Genomic DNA, 25,141 nt, shown 5'->3' on the forward strand with positions numbered 1-25,141 from the left:
ATAATCCAAATCGGTGAATTAACCTCTTGACGAAGAACACGACACTAGAAAAACTCCCCATTTTCTTCACTTTCTCAACAATTACTCAATTATGCTACTAGAGTACTACCACTATCTATTCTCCCTCTTGTTGTGTTTTAAATGATTACTCGCAAGCGCACGAATCGATTGTAGTATAGTTAGTACAAGCACGAGGCCGTTCCAACAAGTATTGAAAATCGAATTGATTCTAACTCAAATAACCAATTGAACAAAGAAATAAAAAAAATATTTGGGAAGATTGTGATAATTGAAATTATAACTAAACAGCTAAGAATAGAAACAAAAGAGTTAAGAGAGTTTTTCATAAGGTTGAAAACTATGAGAATTGAATGCTAAGACTTTGAATCCACCACCTAGTACTTCTACTCTATTGATAGATGATAACCATTGAATTCCCTAGATTTCATGCTAAAGATTCTCGTAGATAAGCCTTATTGATCCTGGACATATGGGAAGGTTCTTCTTATATAATTACTCATGAATTCCAACTTATTTACTTCACTTAATGATCTGGTTCAAGCAAACATGTTCAACTCTATTAAGCACAAAAGAACTAGGAAATCATGCAAACAAGAATATCAACTATGATCAAGCACTTGTATCCTTAATTTACAACTCTTTAATCACAAGATTGAATTATCTTTTGGCACCCTAGGAAACATCTAATCTTTGATCAAGCCTCATGTTCTCCAACCAAATAAGTAGTAAACAGAACCTTGGTCTTATTGATCCTGAGCAAAGATTTTGAATAAAAGTTCTATTGAAACCGTGATTAAGAGAGTTTAACATAGCAATCTAGAAATTCAATAGCAAACCAACTAAACAAATAGAATATTCATACTAGAGGTTTCATCTCAGCCCTAGCTTAGAAATTTAGCAAAAAAGAAACGATAAACATAACTAAGAAAAACATAGTGAATGAGAAATGAAGATGGATGTGACTCCTCTTGCTCTTATTGCGTCTCCAATCTGCTCTCCAAGTCCCCTTTTTGTATCTCACCTTTCTGACCCTTTTATTTTGACAGAAAGTCCAACCAACATAGCTTTCTTGGCTCTTACGTCTCTTTATCCAACTTGAAATAGGATTGCACTTTAATTGGAGAGAAATTCTCGAGATTCTTTTGGTACAAGAAGAAAACTCCTGATTGTATTCATTCACGTTTTGTCTTGTTTCTATCGAGTGCTAAGATCAACGGACTTGGGCCTCACAAATTGGATATCTGAAAAGATATGCAAAACTAGTCAGAATCTGCCTTTCCGAACTGGGTTCACTTAAATCATCATAACTTTCTCTAAAAGAATGCGAATACACTTCCGTAAAGTTCCTTGGAAAGCTAACATCCATATCTTTCCAATGGTGCATGTCTTGCCTGCTAGTTCCCTGTGAGAATGTACAGTTTAATCCTCAAAGTTTATGCTCAGCAGAAGTAATTCTGGAAACTCAGGATAGCAAGCACACTTTCAACCATGTATTAGATCTTAAGCTCCAAATCTTTCTTTTCTCCTACTTAAACTACAAAACACAAAGACAAAGTAAATGACTCAAAAATGAAAAGAACTAAGCCTAAAATCTTACATTTAAGGGTATAAAAATATATGAAATTACAATGCTATCTGTTGTGAAATTTTAATTAAAACTCGCAAGCGTATGAATCGTCATTAGTATAGTGTGCAAGTACGATGTCGTTTCAACTGAAGATTAATAATCAATTTAAATCATAACCTAATTAATCCAAACTAAAGACACATAAACACAATGAACAATCAAGAGAAAGAAGATATTGTTTTTAGATTTTTTTTTTTGAAACGATTGTTTTTAGATTTTTGAATAAAGAGATAATGTGAAAATTTAAAAATTCTTCTATACACGGTGGTGCAAGTCCACACACACCAACTATGTAATCTCAGCCATCCATATGTGGGGTCCGTTATTTATCACTCAAAATCGTCCAATCTCAATGGTGCGTGTATCTTCACACTATGTACTGAAGATTCTCCCGTGAAAATTAAAGAAACAAACAAACAAAATATAAGTTGAAAAGCAAAGATGATATAACCTAGGATTTTAGAATCAACCACTAACAATCCTATTTATGTTTCGATGCAGTCAACAGATTCGTTTGTTTCTTTAGATGATAATTCTCGTATCTAAGTCCTTCACAGGTACTCTAGACCATAGTTTTCCTTACGTGTATGATGCTCTCTCTCTTAGGTAAAGATCTTATCACCTAGCTATGTCTTCTATCCTTCTCAGGTATAAATTTAACTGCAAGAATTCATTACGTTCTAGAAAATAAGAGAATCAAGCAAACCGTTATTCTTTCTCAAGTTATGTAATTTACCACACTTAATCACAAGAAGTTGATCAAATTATATTGCATCACTGCTTCAAATTTGTCTTCCAATTACTAAATGCAAAGCCCTAAGGTGATCAATCAAAGACCATACACATAAAGCATCAATTCAAATAGTGATTAAGCTTTCATCATAATGAAACTATAAATCCATCAATATAACATCAAAGTACATAAACAATAATTACAGGGCATCATCCTAACCCTAGAAAAAAGTTTAGCAAAATATATCTAAATAAAACATAGGAAAAATATAAAAATAATGGAAAGGGAAAAGAAGGGGAAAATAGATGAGTCGTCTCTACTCCTTAGGCGTCTACATTGTGCTCCCAAGACTCCTCCTCATATGAAATTTGTGCTCTCTTATATAGGGAAGATTTCTACACATCTTTGGCTTCAAGTTTCCTTGTAAGGCTTGGATTCAAATTCATTTCTTGATTTGGTATGAAAAAACCTTGAAATATCTCTTGTAGAAGTAGGAATCATGTGTTCTTTGCATCCTCATCTGAATCTTTGCCCTCAAAACATTAGGATTGAGGATCTTGTGCCACGGAACTTGAGTTCTCCACAAACGTTTGTAAAATCCCGAGCAAGTTTCTTGTCCGACCTATTTTCACTCAAACAATCATAACTTTCTCTAAAGTATCGAAATTGAGATCCGTAAAATTCTACAGAAAGTAGACATCCGTAGCTTTCAATGCATATAAAGCTCATTGTCTGATTCGATCTGGTACGTTTCTAGTAATTCGGAGAAGTTGTATGTTCTGCACTAACAGATTCTGAGACTTGGGATTGCACATTGCCTTCAATCCTAGTTAGCTCATTCTAGCTTATTTTCTTCTTTCTACGAAACAAACCTACAAAAACACTAAAATATGTAAATGAATCATAAATAAGGAGAACTAAACATAAAAACAAAAAGATTAAGAGACATAGAAATATAGAAAAATATGAGCACATCACTATCACCACTCATGTAGGTCAATCCGCCGCCAGAGATGCCCAAATTTGCTGAAGAACTGCTAGAAAAACGCAAAGCTTTTGGCCTTTACTTCGTCATCGTCTGTCATCGATTGGTCACTCCAAAGCCACGGGTCGCCTTGTGCCGCCAAGGCAGTTCAATTGCCACCGGTTCGCCAACCTAAGATTGTCGGAATCAGAAGCTGAAGTTGGGTCGGTTCGCGACGTCGCTAGATCGTGGAATCGGTCGGAGACACTGATGTCTCTCGAACGATCTGAATGAGTATGTTCATTAATCACAAGTGGAGTGAATGAGCATGTTCATCCCATCCCCAGTACGTAGCATCATAATTGTAAACGATGTTACATAAAGGAAGTGTTCACCTAATGATAGCTATAGAAAGGATTGGACTGGTAACTAGCAGTTCAGGCTTTTGGCTGTAATCGACCACGGACCACCAAACCATGGCATTGGGTTTCCTTCTCAAAAAAAAAAAAAAACCATGGCATTGGGTTTCCTACAAACACAAACTACTAATGATCCTCAATTGCCTTAACAAGTATTTCTTGACTAAACGACAATTTCAATGTTGCTTGTGGTGTTTCAAATATTGATTAAAGAAGAAGAAGAAAAAAAGATAGATATGGGCTTTCATACCCAATTTTGTTTCTGGGATTTTCAAATGATTATAGGTTCGTTTGACGATGAATTATGTAATTGAGAAAGAAGTTTCGTATAGGCTTTTGAGGTCATTCATTTCAGGATAAAAAGTTCAAAGATTAGCAAATTAAGTTTATGAGTTTGCTTGTGGTTTAGGGAATGTGGTTTGGTGTGGTGAGTGGTCGTTTGACTCATTTCCCCTAAAATATAAAATCATGCTAACATGCAAGCTGCTAATTTGGTGCAATTTTAAACATCAACATGGAGATGTAGTTTTTTTTTTTTTTTTGAAATAGGGCCAGTATGGCTGCGATCAGGCCTTGACCATTAATGAAACCTCAAAATACATGGGGGAGACATGATATCTGAACCACATGGAGATGTAGTTTGGTTTCAACGAATATGTCAATGATTCAGGACAGTTAGTCGGTGTTCAAGCAGGAATGCGATCCTTACTAATAGAATTTCGTTGTTACACCAATTTAGCATATCTGTTTAGAGAATGCTATGTCACATATTGTGTAAACTTCAGTCTTAATATATTATTATAATCTAAAATTAAAAATTCTTCTAAAAAAAAATCTAAAATTAAAAAAGAAAAAAAAAACCATTTTGACGTGTTTTTTCTGTTGGATATAAATACTCAATATCTATACTATTATTAAGAGAAAATATTTTGTTAGCCAAAATGCATATAAAATTACATATGGATCCTTACATCATATATTAATTTGAAATTATATTTAATAACTAAGGGATAAGAAGTTAAAAGTTTTTTCAAAAATTACTATCCAACCTCTCTTTTGTATTCTATTTAATCACCAAAAGAGAGTGTGGGTAGTAATTCAAAATACAAAATGGAGTGTGAATATCACCTATATTGATAGGTTAAAGAGGTAAAATTAGGTGTACGAGGACCATAGTCACCGGACGATTAAGTGAAAAGAAAAGAAAAGTTACCTCACATATGATTCGTGCAGTTGTGCTGCAAAAGAAGAAGAAGAAGAAGAAAATTTTTCAGTTGTGCCCCCGCGATAACTTTCCGGGACCGCCCCTGCCGCTTTCCGTCTACCTTTTCCCCCACTAGGCCCCGCCCCCTCTCTCTCTCTCTCTGAAAACCCATTTGCCATGGCCTCTTCAAGGAAATGGGCAACCACCATATCCTTCGCTGCTTCGTGTATCTATTTCACTGTCATCATCATTCAGATACCTCTTTTCAGGTAATCCCACTTTTTGTCTTCTTTTCTCTTAATTTTCATCATTACACACCAATCTAATACACATTTTTATGCAATAAGCAAACCCAAATGCGCCTACATTCCTTTCCCAAATCCCATTTTCCAGGTCTCCGTAATGGGTTTACATTTTGATGAAACTGAACTGATATATCTGTAAATGTATGTAGTACTCAGTTTGCTTTGTAAAGAACAGATGTGGGTTTTGTTCTGATTGGCCAAATTGTGCAAGCTGAGCTCATATGTTTGTTACGATGTGTTGACCAAACTGCTTTGTTTCCATTTGTGAGATCTGGGTTCTACTCATTTTTAAAATTTATTGGTACCATATGTGCTGTATGTGGTCAAATTGGCAGCTACTGAGAAATGATTGTAAAAGAGAAATTAAACTAGCTCCTGTTTTTTTATTACTGAAGTTGGAACAGTACCATGTGACTATTTCAAAGCAGTAATATACTACAACACTTTTAAGTGCTTATATGACAAATGTTGTTCTGCTTGCTAGGAATAAATTGGGTTAAAAGTGTGAGCGTTGAGCACACAGAAGTTGGTATCCAATGTTTAGTGGTCTATTTTGGTATGTTACTCATGCCAGCAGATTCTTCCTGCTTGTAACTCTTATTTCAGAAAGAACCAACAAAATGTAACAGACAAAGAATTGCCAATTTCATTTCCTGAAACTATGCTAGGCATTTACTGTATTTCTTTATCAGAGTAAACATATTTATTTTCTATGTTTCCAGTGTCCCGTGTAGATCTGGAACATGTACATCACCAATAGCAGTCACAGCCCCTCATCTGATGGCATGTGATCTGTTTCCTTTAGTTGCAATAAAAGCACTAGTCTACCCAAGTGCCATTGCGAATGCATTGGTGAAAAATGAAGCAATTCCAAGCTATAGTAACTTGAAGTTACATGACCCCTCTGCTGTAAAGGCAGCTGATGCAATTGCTGATCTGCAGCGCCTAGAGGTTAGTACGTTTATAACATTTCTCTCAACTGGATGTGATGTTGCTGAAAACTCTATTGTATCTGCTTTTCAGTACAGAACTCTCACATTGAGCAGTCTAAGTCTTAGACTTGGTATATAAAATCTTGAGTGTTTCTAATCATTGTTAATTGGCTTTGAGTTTGCTATGCCAACCTTAACATGGTATCAGCGCAGACATGTAATTCATCTGCCTGTAATGCCCAGAGTTCCGTGTGTGTATTAAATTCTCTGTCCTTCTCCACTCATGGCCTATTAGTTTTGAGTTTGGTGTTCCGACTTTTAACTTTTGATTAAATGACCTGCTAAAATTTGTAACAGGATAACAATTTCAGCTCCACTGGTAATAAATTCTGAATTCTGAAGTATTAGCAAATTGTTTCCAGTCCATTCTATCTATCATTCATCCTCTCCTCCTTATCTCTTTGATATCTTTGATCTCCTTTCGTATGCTCGCTTCAACAAAAAGAAAATGAAAAAAAGAGATATTATGAACTGAACTTAAGAACAAAGTGAGTTATAGAGCATGCTGAATGAAACGGAAAAAAGAAGTGAAAGAGAGATAAAGAGCATGAACATTGCTTAAAGTCTGTAGTACTTGTTCTCACTCTGGCTTGCACCAGGTTCTGGTTGGAAGCTACCTGTCAGTCGCTGGAGCATTCTGTGGACTTATAAAACCATGGAGAATGAGCTTCTATGGAGTGCTTCTTATCCTATGGGGCCTTGTCAAGGAAATTATATTGAGCAAATCAGCTAGTCCAAATCTTATATACATCCACCCAGCAATGTCAATTGCCGTCTGTTCTTCCTTCTTGTCTCTAGCTAAGGATGTAAGGAGGATGATTCGAAGTTGCAGAGGTCTTCAGATTGTAAAAGAAAAACGTTTATGAGTACATGACGTCAGAAATCATTAGTTCGTTTCAAACTCTTTTGACTAATTGTGTTTGAGGAAAGAAACCTATTTTGATGTAAAAAGTTCATCTTTCTTTACTCTAGGTAAAGAGAAAGGAACAGATCTACTCCTGTGATGCTAGCAAAACCAGTATTGTCGTTGAACTGACTGCATTTAGAGAGGAATTTTAATGGAGAGTTTTCTAAAGCTATTGGTTTAATATTCTGAGTAATCTATTACTAACATGTTTGCTTAACTTGGTGATCGTGCTTTCAATTTTCTTTGAATTTATATTGCATTACATGTATACTTCTGCAGCTTCTGGGTTCCTATTCTTTGCCTTTTGAACTCTTACTATTCCTTATTGGAAAGGGAACAGAAATTTATATAATGGATTTTAAAATGGGTTACCCGGGGGGTGAAGGAGTCTTAAGAGTTCTATGTAGGAAATGAGAAGTCACTGGTTTTCTGTTATGTATTTGTTTTGTATGAATCACTAGGTACAGATTACAGTTCACGCAGCATAAAGCCAAATCATATGGAAAACCCTTGGTTTTGGTTGTTTTCGAAGGCATAAACCATTATTTGAAGCAGAGCACAAATTGATACTTATTCGGCCACAAAAATCCATTTTCTTTAACCGGCTGGCATGGTCATGATGGATATGCATTAAGCTAGTTGAAACCAAACCCGCATCAAAAACCCCAAGTTTTCAAAGTGATATTATTTCCAAAATTTACTGGATTTTTTTCTCAGTGCTGTTGTAATTCAAGTAGTCCTTTTCCAATTGTCACTTGCACAAGAATGGTGAGTACATGTGGCCTCACTCATATCATGGGGCATGAAAATGTGGTCCATATGCTGCTTGGCATCACTATATGTACATGGTTTTTGTGGATAAACTCACATGGAGGGTTCAAATACACAATCATATGCACATGACATCATCTGTAACTCTGGAACAAGTTTGCAAAATCATATGTCATCGAGACATTGACTCCCCACCTTACTGATTAATTTTGTTGTTATTAGTTGGTGTGATTCTTCTTTAAGATAGAAATTAAATAGAGTACTATGCCTCCAAGTTTGTGAGAGACAGTCTAGGGTTTAGGTTACGAAAACAGTCGAGCAATTAGTAAGGTAAAAAGAATCGAATTTTGACACCAGAATAAAGTGACCTCAGAAAGGATCCAATAAGGTGCAAATAATCCACAGGTAATAAGGTACATGCTGTTAATATTATTACAGTTAATTTGCATTCCTTTTCAACTGCTAGGTCTTGTCCTGTTGGTCTGCTGGAACATGACAACATTTAGTGTCAAATTTGACACTATTTAGATCATTACATGCACAAATATTTATTCTCACTTCCTTGACTAATGGTCCATTGGTGAATTATATGTCTTTCTTGTAGGGCCATAAACCAAGACCATTAAGTGATTTATAATCCTCAAATCTTTGAAAACTTCTACGCATTCACTCGCTTGCTCTACTTCTCTAGCTTTCTGATCGTGATTTTCATCTGTGTACATGTTTTCTTCTTCCTTGCATCTATCATAGAAATTAAGAATGACCTTGAGATTTCAGGTTTGGGGATTTGTGTAAGACTAGAAAGGGAGAGTCTATGGATTTGGGAGTAATCTGTAGTTATAGGATTGTATTTTGTTCTGCTTGTTGACTGACGAAGCTGGGTTTCTACACAGGACCCTCTGTGCAATTTTCATGTTACATGTTTATTTGTTGAAAAAGTTTATACTTTTTGGAGGCCAGTTGCAAAATTCAATAGTTTTTGCAGAGCTGTTAGCATGTAGGAGTGGTTTTGGTGTTGGTTTGATGGAAGTATGACAACTTCTTTCCACACTTTGAACCATCCTTTCCGCAAATTGGGCTTTGTAAATACACATAAAACCCTCTACAAGACAAGGAGGAATCAGGGTTTAGCTCTAGCTCTATCCCCAGTTCTCTTGCAAACTAGGAAGTTTCCAGAGTATAAGAAGAATTCTGGTTTGAGTACCGCATGCAGCAATTCTTTTCTGGGTCAACCAAATACAATTGGTATAATTGGAGGGAAATCTGTCGATTCTACTGTTATTTTTCTGAAAAAACTATTTCACTGGAGTAAGAATGGAGAAAGTTGCCCTCCTTTTATTCTATGCTCTGATCCTGTGTTAAATAAAGAGCTGTTATTCACAGAGAGAAGCTCCTTACCTTGGCTTGACAGTAAAAATGAACGAACTAAACTTGATCCTACTTCAGTTGTGGAGAATCTGAGGAGTAAGAGGATTTATCTTGAAAATTCTGGTGCTCGTTGCATAGTAATGCCTTGTCATATTTCACATTCTTGGCATAATGAAATATCTGATGGATGTTCTGTTCCTTTCCTCCATATGGGTGAGTGTGTTGCCAAGGAGCTCAAGGAAGCAAAGTTGAAGCCACTTGAAGCCAGGAGTCCTTTGCGGATTGGAGTGCTTGCTACAAATGCAACTTTGACAGCAGGATTCTATCAGGAGAAACTGAAAAGGGAGGTAATCTTCTGTTGAAGCTTTTGTTTCAGGTTATGTAGTGTTGTAGGCATAAATTAGTATCAAGTCCCCATATGTTTTTTAACTGAACTGTGTTGAACAATACTGATGCAGAAGAATATCTCAAGGTCATGAATAAATTTTAGATTTAAGGGAACTGGATATCCAACTTATTCTGTGTTACATCAGAAAATGAATGTGTTTCTTAGTTCCTCATTAAAATTTCATTGTGTTCACTAGTCCACTCACTCACACATACAAATTCTTCTGATTGACAGCAAGCATGGTTCAGATTTATGTCATTTCTCAGATACCTTAGATTGAAATGAAAAGACTTAGATTCCAGTTTTACACTGCATAGATGTTTTTGGTTACATCGCATAGCATTTTCAATAATGCAAACTTACACAACTTAACCAAGTCCTTGTGCTTGGGTAGATTACTTCCTTTGGGGCATTTTCACTATAGATTAACATGTGCCGCTCTATTAATATCTTTTTAGTTGGTGGTAACTTCATACAATTGCATTCCTTTCCTGCCTGCTAAATATGAATTCCTTGGTGCACTAAAGTTGCAATCATGAGGCTTATAAGTTATAACTGAATACTATTAGCCTTGATTTATTTGTTACTGTGACACCTGGTTAGGGTATTCATACTAGCACTCTTTTTGTGACCAGAAAATATTACTCATTTTGATTGCAATTGCAGGGATTTGAGGTTGTGTTGCCAGATAAAGCGACCATGGAACACACTGTCATCCCTGCTATTGAAGCTTTTAATAGAAAAGACATAGAGGGGTCACAAAATCTTTTGAGGATTGCACTCCAGGTTCTTCTGGTGAGGGCTGTGAACTCTGTGATTCTTGCCTTTGATGATATGCATGATCTCCTTCCCCGAGATGATCCTCTTATTAAGAAATGCATTGACCCTATGGATGCATTGGCCTGGTCAACCATAAAATGGGCTACATCTGCTGAAAAAGGTACATGAAAATACAGTTCCTCGGGAATCTAAATCTGTATTTCTATCATAAGACCTCCATTCTTAAATATTGTATTATGTCAGGGAAATGTGTGTAGAATATTTTCCCCTATATTCAATTGCTTATTTATTTATTCATATATTTATTTATTGCCCATTTAAGAAGCGTAGTGAGGAAAGAACTTCGGTAGAACTACCTCATTTTCCCCTGTATTCAATTGATTATTTATTTATTCATATATTTATGTCATAGAAAATCATAATCTATCAACCATGGGTTTGGTGAAACATGGTATTTGACCACATTGCTGCAAGACAATATTGAGATTTGAGAATCCTTCATTTAGGTTATGTGGTATTCATGCTAGCTAGAAGAAATACCTAGAAAAATCCAGCATCTATTTTAGCCTCAATACTTTTAGTTTGACTCCAGAAATTCTTAATTCTATTTCGAGGATCAAAGAATGTCTTCCATATTCTAATGAGTACTTAGGTTTGCCCAGTATTGAGGTCTTAGAAAGTCATGATATGTCACAGACTAAACTACGAGTAATGGCGAAAGCAACGAAAGTATTCTTAGGAGGGAGACATTTCCTTATGATCGTTGCCTTTGCTATCCTAGGTTTCCTTATGTCCTCTTTTCAATCTCCTCAAAGCTTTTGTCAGAAAGTCCAGTCTGTTATAGGCTTATAGCTCAGTTATGCTGGTTTCAGAAATGGTGAAGAAGGCAGGTTTCACAAGGGAAGCTAAACTATATCAACCTACCTTAAATACAAGGATGCTATGTAATTTAGTGATGTTGTAGAATTTAACAAAGCACTCTTGGTCAAGCTAGGGCCTTACGGGTGAAATTCCTAAAGGGATTTATACTTTTCACTGTTAAACTTTCCGAGGAAAACAAAAGCTCTAGAGCCTCTTTGCTTAGAGCAGTAGTGTCCTTGAAAAAAGAGATCCCATAGAGCATGGACTAGTGGCAGGTTTTGTTTCTTAGAAACATTAGATCGTGGAATCTCACTCCCATCAAACATAATAACATATCATGTGCAATGTAGAAGCTTTTGCAATTGAGCTTATTGATTCCTCTAGGAACTATAAAGAAGAAAGACAAGAGTAGCTGAGTCTCTGGAGAACAGACAGCTTTAAATCCCAAGCCTTCAGAAGGAACTAGCCTCAGCTATGGCAATCATTCCAGCTTCATAACATTGAAATTAGCAGTAAACAGATAATAAATCTTATTGGCATACGACATATAGTACTTCTGTACAAGTAATATATTTCAAGTTTTATATCATGTACACATAATACTCTATGGATTCTTATCAACCGATCGGAATACAAGATTCTGGGTAGTATTTAAAGCATTGGATGGAACAAAATGTCTAGTACAGCTTATTTGATTCCAAATGCACATGTAACTCCTTTTCCTGCAAGCAAGTAAAAAGATGGAACTAGCCATCAATGATTTTTGCAACTGTTGTAGCAGGTTCCAAAGTAGTTTTCCATATCAGATATACCTGCCACACAAGAGACAGCCACAATGAAATTTGGATGAAACTATATTGCAAAGGAAAAGTTTAAGTACGTAGCTTCTATTAGATACTCAGCTGAAGTAATCTGACATTAGGGCTCAACAGTCCCACACACATGCGACCCCTCTTTTTTGTGGTCATATGTATGAAACAAAGAAAAATAAATGGCCTCTTTTTGGGCGTCTACAAGTTCTTAGATGTCACATCTCGAATTTTTAGATTTTGGTCTCTAAATCTCTACTCTATAAGATTAACGGGTATTATCCAATACTCTATAGACTTCTCATCAGAGTGTCAAACTAGAACTCAATTAAACATAAAAACAAGTACACGACATTTAAGTGAGAGAGATATGGAGTTAGGATTGGCTAGATAGGAAACTTACTGGTTGCAAAGTGCTCAAAGGACTTTGTGTAACCAAATGTACTATAAGAGAAATTATAAGCAATTGGTTTAGAGTTGTGGGCCTTTTGATGAAGTTACCTCTGCTGGTAATTGGGCATATATATTATAGAAAGTGAAAATTTAATTGGCGTTTGAACTACTATTTTAGTTACATCACTCTTGTCTTCTGATCAAAGCATAGGGCATTTTGTGATTGCTTGACCATCTGGAGGAAAGAAGGAAGGGTGGTTATACTGGTTCAAATTGTAATAACAGAGGTCAGTGTTCACAGTGATTGACTGAAGAATTTATGTTAAATTTTATCTAAAATAACTCCACCAATACTCTCAAAACTCATCTATCAATATGACAATCACCACCCAGCTTCTCCACACATTTCTATATATCAGAAAGGGAAAAAAAATGACTGTATTTCACGTACGAAGATCTCTGTCGTATCGTGGAGATGAGAGCAGAAGATAAAAGAAAGGCAAAGGCAACAGCACCATCCCCCTCTGTCAACCCACCGTCTGCTGTGAAGCCATGAATGATGCTCCATAACAAGGAATCGAGAAGTCTCGTGCAGATCGAGATGATTAGTTTGCATGAGTGTTGCGTGTGTGTGTTTTAATTTGCTGCTTAATTTACACATCGTAAATTTTATTGATTCAAGCATAATTTGTGAATTTTATTAGGGGAAAAAAACCAAAGAACAGAGTACAACATGGTTTTACAGCCATGAAGAACAGCTAGGCATATATATTCTAGCAAAAGAAAGTAACTTGGAGGAGAGCACATCAAAGAAAAGGAGAAAACAAACTCAGCTCGAAGGCATTTCCTACTTGGAAGCAATTAATAATACTATTAGCCGCTGAAAGTGACATTTTGGAGCGCAAGAAATACTTGACGGCTTGAGGCCATAATCGAGGACACTTGTTCAACTCACACTTCCAAGACATGGTTCCAAACAGCAGCGGATTAAGGGCACTAAAAAATTAAGTGACATAAGCAATTCTGTCTAGAGTCATAGTGCCCAACTTCCCCTTAATGGCCAACCACATAATGAAGCTCATTCTAGGAATGTTTTAGCACGCAAAAGTTAAGACTAACCAAGCAGAAGCAGCAGTATACGGTTCACAACTTGCTATCAAATAACTGCAAAGTTAGCACCTCAACCCCATCTGCAGCTTTGAGTTTCACTATTTATATTTAAACATAGATATTACCTCCCCTTTCCCTCTCAAACAAATTGAAATGATTGAAGTTTTTCTATTTGGAATCGTCTTGGGTCTAATTCCTATGACTTTGGCTGGATTATTTGTAACTGCATACTTACAATACAGACCTGGTAGCCGTAATACCACAAAACCTACAGTATTTAGAATACTAATCATCCATCTGAAAATATCCAGTATATAGAATACTTACCCATAAGATAACTGTATCCCTTCCAAATGCTAAAATCAAGCCCTGTTTCGTTATGCAGACCCAAATCTACACAGGCAATATCTGCAACCATGAGCAACAAATGCCCTGTATTTGCAGCTTTTAGTGCTACAACTTCGTCAAAGAGAAGACCTGCTACAAATAGCATGTCTACTGACCTTTCTATTCCAACCATGAAAACTTACAAGTGGAGTAAAACATTAAAGTAGAGATAGACCAAGTATTGGCTGTAAGACAATATCAGGAACTGCTCCGGTTGTCTGTTATGCTACCAGCTAACCTTGAGCAAAAGAAGTAACAAGCATTACACATTTTTTGTTCACATCAACCACAATAAATAGTCAGAAGAGGAGCATAACATTGTGAATGCTGGCATACTCATAAGGTGAATTAGAGAAGCCACATGCAACAATGCAAGCGCGTGCACACACTCACAGAAGCTTATATTAAGGACCATTCTTAAAGGTACCAAATAGGATGTTGAACTAATGAGATTTCTAAGATTTCGCACAAACATAATTTTGCCACATTAACTATTCACAAAGCATCTAGTAAAAGGAAACCATACACTTTGACAATTGAAAAAAAATTCAGAAAAAAGATATTCCACATCCGTTTTGTACACACTTGGGGTAGCATGTATTCTAGTGAAATATAATTTTCCTGATTCAGCAGAGCTGGCTTCCTATGAACCGTGTCCAGAATACCATGCCATGCCTTGAGAACAAAATCAGTCCCTTATCCATTCATCAAAAACTAAGGTGTTAGAGGAAAACACAACACACTTAATATCCATAGAAGCGAACAAGAGAAACAGAACCAATAAATCTTTCCCATGAAGCACTCAAACTCAGAACTCCATCTTCCTATGTACAAGAGGAATTTCTTCAATCCAATCAGCATAGATGCGACTCATTTTCTCAAGTTCATTCCAGTTGAAGTTGCCGTCCGTAACTTGCAATTCCCTAGAAGTAGTAAAAGTCTTTAAATGTTTAGTCTCCCTGGTAGTGTAGCCACAGAGCTTCCTGAGCACTGTAAAACCATGAGACATCTCACAATCTTAGTTCTCTGAGAATCATTGTACATCCCATAAGATTGAGTCTGTCTTTAAGCAAGTAAAGGGGCATTGAAGAATGGGAATAATCAGAAATTAAGGAATTACATATGTTCTAGATATCATGAACTGATACAAATTCATCATTTGACGTGACTAGACGATAATGGATGCAATCTTTCCAATGACAATATAAAATGTAGGTTTATGTACTAAAGTTCAGGGAATACAAAATGGATGCCAGTCCACAAAAAGTGATACATAACATATGGATCTTTTCTATAAATTTTCTACAACTAATGAACGATAAATAATGCTGTCCAAATGCCAAGTCCTGTAAGCAGTCCAGTTTACAGCTGTGGTTCAGAAACTTCTGTGGGTTTTGTTCACACTTCTTTGGACAAGTGAAGCTATAATGGCTGATCCTGAGTTTTAATCTTCTGCTATATGAGCCTAGGCAATGAAATCTAGAGCTCTTATGGGCCATAAGAGATCACTTTAGTCTATTGCCTGTATTGATGAAATCATTTGATTAATATCAAACAAGTTTTTCCACTTATTGATGCAAAACCAGAAGTTGTTTTATCTATCTAACACAAAAGCAGAAATTTCTTCTATTCTTTGTTTCCTTTTTGGTATAATAAACCAGAAGTTCTATGTAACATAACTTAGTCCCAGCTCCCAGTCTTCTATATTATAAACATACATGACCTTAGATATGACATCTTAATGTTCATAGCAAAAGGAAACAACATCAAAACTACGTCATGCACATTGAAATATGCCAAGAGAAAATGATGCAATCATATTAAATAACAACAATGAACATTTCGAACATATCAAACACAGAACTGTTCTATTACCGGCATGTCCATGAGCAAAGCTTCCACTAGCCATGCAGGTATTACTCAGCATCCCTCTTCCAGCTGCAACAGAGCTCTGTTGCCTAAAATGCCTGCCTCCACTCACTCCATTAGTGTCAACATCCAAACCCAAAGACCTCTTGCCCCCAAATTGCCCAGAGCCACTAATTTGAGACCCTTTAGACCCACTAGTCAAAATGATCACTGACTCATCTCTGATACTTTTCGGAATCACATGACGAAAGCGGCATTTCTCTCCATATGTGCATTTCCCCTCATTCAAGAACAACTTGCAAAGTCGAAGTTCATCACAAGTTCTGTGACGAGCATACTCAGTCCTACCCAACATGCCCTTCTCATTCGCCGAACTACCCAAAGTGTTGCGGATTTCTTCAATGCCGTGAGCATAGAGACACGCCTCACCATAAAGGCAACGACCCCGTTTGAAGTTATTGCACAGTCGGGTCTTGTAATGCAACCACTTATATCTTCTCTCAATAACCATCGAGTCTGACCCAACCTTAGAGACTCTGGGTTTCTTGAAAGCTTGGTGGGGTTCAGTGTCCGATACAGCTTCGAATTCTTGACCCTCTCTCGGAAATGGAGTGAAGAATTGGCAGGTTGATTGAAGATTACTCATGTTGGTACAGTTTAAAGCTTAAAAACCAACTCAGAAGATCAAAGTTTTTGGTGGACCCAGAAGCAAAATTGTGGTGAGTGTCTGGTTACTGGTTAGAGCTGAAATCTAAGGAACCCAGATGCTGAAATGAGACCCATTCTCACAGTACAGGTGAAGATGATGAGTTGGGAATGGACTCCATGCAAGTATATATCAAGAAAACCCAGATGAAATTTGACCCAGAAACACGAGGATTCAGTGAAATGGGAAGGTAACGAATGAAAGCTCTCTAACTAAGCAAATTATGAAGAGACAATACGAGTCTCAGATGAGAGTAACAAGAAGAAAACCCCTAAACCCCGAGTGTAGAGTGACCGATCATTTTTATTGGTTTTTTCTTTCTAATTTCTTTTTTATTGAAAACCAACCAATTAGCTGGCGCCACACTCGTGCCAATTTTTTTTCTTGGGTGATTCTCTTCTTTCTTTTTTTTTCTTTTTCTTTTTTTGGTCTAATTTCTTCCGGCTTAATTGGAAGCAAGCCCAATTTTCTTTTTCTAAAAAGTAACTGATAAATTTCAATTTTCTTTTAGGAAATTTTGACAAAAACTATGACTCAATCGATATTTTAGTCACTCTATTTTTAAAAATATCACTTTAGTCACTTAAGTTTAGGCTTATTTTTAACTTTAGTAATTACCGTTAAAACTAAAGACATTTTGGTCCAATTACTAAAAAAATATTAAAATTGAGAATAATTTAAAAAAGAAAAAATACACAGTTATATTTGGCTTCTTTATTGGAAAACCCAGAAGGATCAAGGTTTTGAGAACTAAGTAAAATAATCTCGGAGAAAAGTTCAAAACTTTTAATTTCTTTTGGCCAAAATATCTTGAAAATAAAAAGGAAAAAAAGAGGAATGCAGTACTCAATTTGACCAAAATGTCTTGAAAATATGAGTTATTTACAAGAATTTAATAGTAAAGTTGACGGCAGTGACTAAAGTGATAGACAATATTTAAGTTCAATGACTAAAGTGAAATTACTAAAAGTATAGTGACCAAAATGTCGACCGAATCATAATTGGGTTATCAAAATGATAATTTTTCCTTTCTTTTATGCTGAAAAAAGAAAGTAACTAATTTTGTTGTTATTGTTGTTCTACTATTATGTCCTTAGAAAATAAACTAATTTTCTCTTTTAGAATAATTAATCCGATCAATCAATAGAGGCAGTAGGTAATCTAGATATTCGGCAAACTTTTTATTTTTACAACTTAGTTTAGTTAATAAAAAATTTGTCAAAAATAACTAAAATAAGTATTTTATAATTTCATCTCTACTTTAGCAGAGTAATGGAAGGAAATTTTAAAGAGGCTAACAGAGGGATAATACAGGTACCACCAAGCTCCCTCAAGATTTGTAGGCACCAAAAAATATATTTCGTGATAGTTCAAGTACAATATGAGAATTTTACTATTCCTTTTTTTTACTTTTTGTGAGAGACTTTTTTGTGGGCAAATATGTGTTTGTTTTTTTTTATAGGCAAGTTTTGTCGAAATATATATTCATCAGCAAATGTGTGTCCGTCTATATTTTATATTTTATGAAAGGCTTTTAATGACAATAGAAGTTTTATTGTACATTAATATACCGATACGTCGAATAGACATAACTTTATACAAATGTAGACTTATTCAATACAACTAGAGGACTCAAATTAGTCTAATGCATGAAGCCAGTCTAACTCTAAATTGGACTAGTCAACTTAATGTATTAACACATTGATATAATATACACAAACCTAACAGAACTTTAATTAGCGGACTGTCTTTATATTTTATTTTTTATGAGAGATTTTTCCAACGAAACGTGCATCTTCTTATAATTTACTTTGGGTGTTGCTATTTGTATCCAGCAAAGTTCTTAGTGTACCCAGCAACACAATTATTGTTCTTAGTTTTCCATTTTTACCCCTTATTTAAATTTAAAAAAAAAACAGAAAAAGAAGAGAAAAACGTACACCCCGCCATCGTGAGTCTGTCTCTTCCTCCCCATATTTCTCATTGGCTAGCTGCCGTCACACTCTCAATTTGAGAGTCTCAAAACCTTCTTCATTGAAGGGAGGGAGAATCTTGTTTTATTTTCTTCAAGGTCTCGTACAGAGGTTTCTACTTTTGCTGCTGCTGCTGCTGCTTCTATTTTTTTTTTTTTATTGCTTTTTTCTTTCTTTCTTTCTCAGGTAAAACTGGTTCTTCGTATGAAATTTTACTTATGTCGTTGTTAACATTAGTTTGGACATACAAGATATACATATACGTGATTGATTCAGTTAGAAAAATGAATCAATAACAATATATGAAACTATGAAATTAAAAATGAGAGGTGAGAGATAGAAGTGGAGCAACCAAGTTGTTGGTTTTAAAACTTAGATTGCTTAATCTAGATCTCCAAGATTAGAGAAAAAGAGAAAACCGAAAAGAAGAAGGGAATATAGAGAAAGAAGAAGAAGAATAAAAAAGGATGAAGAGGAACAAAGGTGTCGGAGTGCAGGTGCAATTGTTTTTCGATGGAGAGGGCAGGTGCAGTTCTTTTGATTAAGAGAGTGCAGGTGCAGTTACTATTATTGCTGCTTTTGTTTTTCTATTTTCAGTTTATTAAAAAAAGGATACTAGGGGAAATAAGGAGTAAAAACTATGTTGCTGGGTGTGAAAAGATTTTTGCCGGGTACATTTGAAAGACCCTTTACTTTTTATACCCGCTTTTGGCAGTTGGGAAGTGTGTGTCCCTTATATGTAAAAATTTCGGGCCTCATTGAGTTCGGGGCTTACGGACATCCGCAAACCAATGCTACCACATCCTAAACAAGCACACCCGATTGTCTGAAATCTCGACATAACCTCGCCTCATTTGACAATGCCAAAAGCAGAGAGCAAGGCAAGAAACCTAATTCCAACAGCAGACGGTCCAAGGCAAAAAAGAAAGACAAACTGAGCCGCAAGGTAGCATACTAGAATTAGCTCATGCAAGAGGCAGCAGAATCAGTATGATAGTGGAAATGGTACTCGTAAAAGCCTCTACATGCCAGTTCCAATCCAGTTTCATGTATAGAGCTCATTCAAAAACATCCAGTTAAAAAAAGCCATACAGTAAAGGCAAGTATAAATTTGGGCGGAGCAAAAAAAAAAAAAAAAAACAAGAAAGAAAGAAAGAAAATTGGAACAAATCGTCCTTTATTCCAGTACACAAATATCAAACCAATTGTCTATTGAAGCTTCTTAATCCCAGGAAACGAGGGGAGAACTGCAATCAGGGCATCACCGTATCCAACAGGTTCTATTAAGAAAACAGTTCACGTTAGAACTCACAAGTCACAACTAAATGTTATAACCAAAATCCCTACATCAAAAGAACTAAAGCAAAGCCTGACAGCCAAACTTACCACCATCTTCCCGTAGTATCTTGATGACCTCCCCGGCCACATCAGACTTCAAAAGAAACAAAGAATGAGTCAAGCATTTAATTAAAAAAATAATAATAAGAAAAGAGTTGGATTAAAGCTGGGTACAATGAGAAAATCAAACAACCCTGCCTCTCTCATCTGCCACATACCTCAATTGGAAGCTCTCCTCCTAGCTGTTCAATGTAGCAAATCACTTGGCCCTCTTTCACTATTTGCTTCTGTTGCATAACAATTAAAAAAATTAGAAGAATCAGTTAAAAGACAAAAAAATGCTATTACATCGTCAAGTATATTATGAAGTGTTTTGCTAAAGTTACAAGTGTATTGGATTTCGGCATAGGGTATTGAAGTGAAAGGGGTTTACTAAATGATAAAAGCAAGAAGTCAAAATTAGACATAAAGTTCAGAAACTCAGTTTCATTAGTCACTTTTTAGTTGTCTACATCCAACCGGTATCTCAAACCTATATTTCAATCTCTGCTACTGTTTCACTTGCCTCCAACTAGAAGGCAATCAACCTGTACTGTCGGCAATGCCCTCAAGCCACTGCACCCTCAAGCCAGACCTCACTTCTATTCCAGAGCCAGAACTTTGTACTTAACTTCTTGCATAATTAGGACTCTTGTGGCATTTTTAATTTATACTAGTCCTACCGAGGTTCTTTTAATCCTAAACTTTTGTTCTTTCATGTTGGAGCAGTTCGATTGAGCTTTATAGACTAGGAAAAAGAAAAAAGGAAGAAAGAAAAATATGACAGAGAAGTCTAGAGAAATAGTTTGACAGATTTATACCATTCACTCCATTTCATATGACTGAGCAAGAAGTACAGCCCCTAGAATAACTTACTAAGAATCTCTCAAACCATTAACTTTCTGACTCATGTAGGATCAAACAGATTCCTGTTTCCTGGTTTTTAGTTGACTCATCGTCCAGAAATTTTCCCTTTAAATTAAGAAGGTTCTCCAAAAAAAAAAAATTTATATATATAAACTGTACCTCTTTACATGATGGAGGAGCACGCTTTCCCTTTATTGTTCGAGATCTTCTAAATGACCCCACCTGCACCACTGGTAGTTTTAGTACCCAAATTCATAGATAATGGATAGAACTCAATTTATGTGCTTACTCGTGGAGACTGAATTAACACCAAGCCTTCATCAGCAGCTTTATCTAATAATGTTTGGATATCTCTTGAAGAAGATTCTAGTCTAGTGATAGCTAAAGATTGTGAAGAAACTGATCCATTTGATTTGGGTGCATCAGCAGGTGTACTTGCACTGACAGGAGCAGGAATTGGAGGAGGTGGAGTGCTACCTTCTTCAGTCAACTCCCTCACCACATGTAACCGAAATCCACCGAGCTGATTATAGAAGGGGAATGCGTGATATTAATACATAGGAAACAGAAGGACAAAAAGGAGAGAGAACAGGAATGAAATAGTTATGCTTAAGCAATAAAAAAATGCAATTTACAATTCAATCTAAACCATTCAGCTTACTTTTAACTCAACCTCTGCAACTGAAGTTGTATCGCATATTGTTGAAAGCATAGACTGTATCTGCAGACAATATCAAACCAAAATATTAGTTTTCAACTGACAACTACTATGAAGAGGAGCATAGCATGGATGAAATTAATAAAATAATTTTTCCTTAAGAGATGAACTTAAAGGAAATAGATGAATATATCTGGAATATTTCACCAAGCCATCCAGGTCTTTAATAGTCCAAACCTGACAATACATACTTCCAAGCCTACATGGATTAAAATTATCTCAACCATTCCATGTTCTGCGTATTAAAATAGCATCGTCTTCTGATAGTACAATGATCAATAAGAGGATATCTTGCATGCAGTAATCTAATATATCCATCCCCTCTTTTCAACATTAGCCAGAAATAAATAACCAAAACTTGTGCATTGAAATACAACCATTAAGTTTACACAAGTCAAAATTATAGGCCTCTGTAACACATCGCACAAATGTTCTGGGTTGGAAGCTCCATGTTGAACATGGAACCAAATGGATAAGTCATTTGTGTATCTAACCCAGTTTAGCCACATGCTGGACATCACCCAGTCTAATTGAAATTTACCCACATTTTTTGGCTCATCCAACCACATACGGAAGAGCATCTTCAGCTCCATGTTGAACATGGAACCAAATGGACAAGTCATTTGTGTATCTAACCCGGTTTAGCCACATGCTGGACGTCACCCAGTCTAATTTAAATTTACCCACATTTTTTGGCTCATCCAACCACATACGAGAGAGCATCTTCAGAATACAAAATTTTGCATCCAATAATCTAAGCCCTACAGCAACTATATAGAATCTTCGATCTATCCACCGATTGTCAATTGATATGGATACAAATGCACCATCTGAACAACAGCCGTTCAAGAAACCCATAAAGAACAAAAAGTATGAAGTTTGCATAAGATACAAACAAAGATAAGTTTCTAGATGCAAGGATATGAGATTTAAAGCTACAGGCTTGATTTGTATGAACCTAAAAAGATAATTTATATGTCTACTAGGTGTAGTTCAGATTCTTTGGACTTGATTTGACACTTGAAAAATTTAGGCTTCTCTCTTTGTTTTATTATTTGGATCTGGAAGAATAACATGCAAAACTCAACTACAAGTAAAACTTCAAGAAACAAAAATACCAACATTCAGACCTCCACTAATATCTAAAGATGTGACAATGGCGCAGAATAAAAGACACATAGCTGGAACTCCAGTTTATAACCTATTAATTCACAAATTTTAAGCCAACTTACCTCATCAAAGTTTGGAATGCGTGGGCTTGCTGAACCACAATCACTCTCTTCAGAAGCGTCTTCTAAATTTGTAGCAGCTATTACATCATCAACAAGAACATAGGGATATGACATTAATAACAGGAACATTACACCCCAATATAACATGCAATGTAAAGCTTCTCTGATTTTCTACAAGCTCATATTACAAACACTAACAAAATTATTAAGGGAGAAAAATGATGGGTCTCTTGTGAACCACTTCTTTTGTCGTTCTTTACTTAAGAAATAAAAAAGACAGCGAAAGAGGGGCTGTGCAAGAGAATGTTCAGACATTTTTTCCATCTACTTGTTTGTACGGAATGTACATACCAAACTCACTTACTAAGTAAATGAGCAAGTTGTGAAGTTTGACTACTAACATACACTAAACCAAAAAGGAAAGGGTAAGCATGGTAGAAAGAAACAAAACGAGCAAGTTGTGAGGTTGCAGTGTTGACAATCGATGGATACACATTCAAGAAAAAAAAAAGGCAAATTATGATGAAATGAAAAGATTGAAATTCTGAAATTTCCAAATCAATCAAGCTCACTATATTTTGTCAAATGGATCTCAATACTGGCAAGGAAATGCAGAATGTTTGGCCTAGCAAATTCCAGAACTAACTTTTAGGTCCTATATTACTGGGCAGTATAAAGAATGACTAGATATGGCCACAGAGTTCTCTGAGACTTATATTATTTGTTCCAGTTAATAAGAATATACCTTTAATTAACAGGTCACAATTTGGATTTTTGAAAAAGCAAACAAACATAATTCATCATTTCAAAACCCATTTGAATGATACAATCAGGAAGAATAACAAGATCAAGTCAATATAGGGAAAACGATAAGTTACATAAACCTACTTCAGAACTGTGGGATATGTACTAAGAGATATGGATGTCAAAGCTTATTTCTGAAAAAAGTCAGAACATGAAAGCACTTTCACCCCATCCCACACGAGGAAACATGTGCAATAGATATGTTAAACAGAACCTAGGCAATAAACTTTACTGATTCCTAAATCTTCTGAAGATTGTCTGTATCACCTTCAAAATCCTTTCAATTACTTTTCCTAGCACTAAACTTGTCATTTTAACTTGAGCATCAAGAGACTAGTGAGAACAAAACACACGCATCCATGAGAACACAATTATTAAACAATAACCCAACAAACTTCACATTTCCGATTTTCAAGCACTGATAACCAAATTCCAAATTACATGATTTACTGATGGAGGGCCGGAAGAACTTACATATGATTTCTAAAGATGGAGCGCTGCGCACATGTAACACTTTCTCTATCCGTCTTGATATTGATAAACCTGAGTAAAGCTGCGGTCTTTGCAGTGTCCAAGTTCTTGCACCATAAGATTGTGAAATCCCAACTCTTGTTCTACCCAAGTTCAAGTTTGTAACTTTAGTATATGATGTCCCTAGGCTACCTGCACAAATAATATCACAAAAACGAACGACTTTATATAACCTACAAATAAATTCCTTTGCTTTATGTCTTAAACAGAAATCAATCCGAGAAAACACTAGGTTGATATAAGAAATAATTACAACTATTGGAAATGAAACCTGCAACAAGAACCTCAGAATCAACACACAGATTCAGTGCATTGTATCAAACATGCACCAATCAATAATCACTACATCATTAATTTGATTAACCATTTCAGAGTGTAGAGCTAGAACCCAAAAGCTTCAGTGAATAAAGAGAACAAAAACCCAGGAATCTCAATACCCAACTTCTAACCATAACCAAATCACCAAATACCCATTTCCCCATAATCAAAAGCAATGAATCAGAGACACAGAATTGAGCAACACCCAACTGACATCAAATGCAAATTCAGTGTTTCTGTGAAAGAGAGAAACTCACAGGAAGCCATTGAGATGATTTGGGGGGGGGGGGACCAGGAAATGAAGAGAGTGGGTTCAGAGGTTCCAGAAATGTTCAGAAAAACCCAAACTTGAAAGTTTGCACTGACATGAGCAGAGAGTTCAGAGTTGGAGGCAGAGGGACACACGGCCGTTAAGTTCCAGGAAGGAACCGCTGGGTCAGCCCATCAGCCCAAGCCCAACAATCTTTTTTCTCCACATGTCCGCCCCTTTTTTTCTCTCTTTTTTCTTTTTTGTATTTTAGTTAAAATCGGACTCTGCTTATTCATGCTCAAATATCAAAATCTGAGGGTGAGAACCTGACCAAAGAAAAAGAGATGAATCTCTGAAATCTTTTTCTGCTTAAGTATTTTATTTTCTTCATTCCCAAAGTATTTTCCAAGTCTTGCTTCTGCATGTTCATCTACTTCTTAGCTTCTATATGTCGTTT

The 25,141-nt window shown here is 35.9% G+C and overlaps 4 protein-coding genes across 6 annotated transcripts; 2 read left to right on the forward strand and 2 right to left on the reverse strand.

The window, feature by feature from the left end:
- The first annotated feature begins 4,904 nt into the window (after positions 1-4,904).
- On the forward strand, positions 4,905-7,369 carry LOC112190297. 2 transcript variants are annotated; one of them, XM_040515231.1, is made up of 4 exons: positions 5,189-5,237; positions 5,758-5,829; positions 5,996-6,224; positions 6,865-7,369. In XM_040515231.1, exons 2-4 carry the CDS (start codon positions 5,810-5,812, stop codon positions 7,129-7,131), a joined length of 516 nt encoding a protein of 171 aa, XP_040371165.1. In that variant the 5' UTR covers positions 5,189-5,237; positions 5,758-5,809; the 3' UTR covers positions 7,132-7,369. The 2 variants fall into 2 exon arrangements, with proteins under 2 accessions (XP_024185499.1, XP_040371165.1); XM_024329731.2 differs by lacking the exon at positions 5,758-5,829 and having other exon boundaries at positions 4,905-5,237.
- Positions 7,370-8,504: 1,135 nt separating this feature from the next.
- LOC112185440 (broad specificity amino-acid racemase RacX) lies at positions 8,505-10,800 on the forward strand. The gene is made up of 2 exons (XM_024323694.2): positions 8,505-9,658; positions 10,366-10,800. Exons 1-2 carry the CDS (start codon positions 8,975-8,977, stop codon positions 10,645-10,647), a joined length of 966 nt encoding a protein of 321 aa, XP_024179462.1. The 5' UTR covers positions 8,505-8,974; the 3' UTR covers positions 10,648-10,800.
- A 3,185-nt stretch (positions 10,801-13,985) lies between these two features.
- LOC112189632 (mRNA decay activator protein ZFP36L3) lies at positions 13,986-16,877 on the reverse strand. 2 transcript variants are annotated; one of them, XM_024328971.2, is made up of 2 exons: positions 15,915-16,877; positions 13,986-15,029 (listed from the first exon to the last, which is right to left on the reverse strand). In XM_024328971.2, exons 1-2 carry the CDS (start codon positions 16,552-16,554, stop codon positions 14,848-14,850), a joined length of 822 nt encoding a protein of 273 aa, XP_024184739.1. In that variant the 5' UTR covers positions 16,555-16,877; the 3' UTR covers positions 13,986-14,847. The 2 variants fall into 2 exon arrangements, with proteins under 2 accessions (XP_024184739.1, XP_024184742.1); XM_024328974.2 differs by lacking the exon at positions 13,986-15,029 and adding an exon at positions 15,080-15,561.
- Positions 16,878-19,515: 2,638 nt separating this feature from the next.
- On the reverse strand, positions 19,516-24,845 carry LOC112185543 (biotin carboxyl carrier protein of acetyl-CoA carboxylase). The gene is made up of 9 exons (XM_024323801.2): positions 24,692-24,845; positions 24,060-24,248; positions 22,782-22,858; positions 21,493-21,552; positions 21,121-21,354; positions 20,991-21,053; positions 20,144-20,212; positions 19,974-20,019; positions 19,516-19,867 (listed from the first exon to the last, which is right to left on the reverse strand). The coding sequence occupies exons 1-9, from the start codon at positions 24,699-24,701 to the stop codon at positions 19,797-19,799; spliced, it is 819 nt and encodes a 272-aa protein (XP_024179569.1). The 5' UTR covers positions 24,702-24,845; the 3' UTR covers positions 19,516-19,796.
- Positions 24,846-25,141: the final 296 nt, after the last annotated feature.

This window comes from Rosa chinensis, chromosome 2 (assembly GCF_002994745.2).
Source record: "Rosa chinensis cultivar Old Blush chromosome 2, RchiOBHm-V2, whole genome shotgun sequence".
Taxonomy (NCBI): Eukaryota; Viridiplantae; Streptophyta; class Magnoliopsida; order Rosales; family Rosaceae; genus Rosa; species Rosa chinensis.

Bases quoted from the DNA above. Each gene is read 5' to 3' on its own strand.
- LOC112185543 (XM_024323801.2), bottom strand. The intron at 20,213-20,990 runs GTACAGTTTATA...GTTATGCAACAG, and splicing joins CTCCTCCATCATGTAAAGAG to AAGCAAATAGTGAAAGAGGG. The intron at 19,868-19,973 runs GTAAGTTTGGCT...TTTTCTTAATAG, and splicing joins GATACTACGGGAAGATGGTG to AACCTGTTGGATACGGTGAT.
- LOC112189632 (XM_024328971.2), bottom strand. From the start codon at position 16,554: ATGAGTAATCTTCAATCAACCTGCCAATTCTTCACTCCATTTCCGAGA. The intron at 15,030-15,914 runs GTAATAGAACAG...ATGGTTTTACAG, and splicing joins CTTTGCTCATGGACATGCCG to TGCTCAGGAAGCTCTGTGGC.
- LOC112190297 (XM_024329731.2), top strand. From the start codon at position 5,146: ATGGCCTCTTCAAGGAAATGGGCAACCACCATATCCTTCGCTGCTTCG. The intron at 5,238-5,995 runs GTAATCCCACTT...CTATGTTTCCAG, and splicing joins ATTCAGATACCTCTTTTCAG to TGTCCCGTGTAGATCTGGAA. The intron at 6,225-6,864 runs GTTAGTACGTTT...GGCTTGCACCAG, and splicing joins CTGATCTGCAGCGCCTAGAG to GTTCTGGTTGGAAGCTACCT.
- LOC112185440 (XM_024323694.2), top strand. From the start codon at position 8,975: ATGACAACTTCTTTCCACACTTTGAACCATCCTTTCCGCAAATTGGGC. The intron at 9,659-10,365 runs GTAATCTTCTGT...TTGCAATTGCAG, and splicing joins AGGAGAAACTGAAAAGGGAG to GGATTTGAGGTTGTGTTGCC.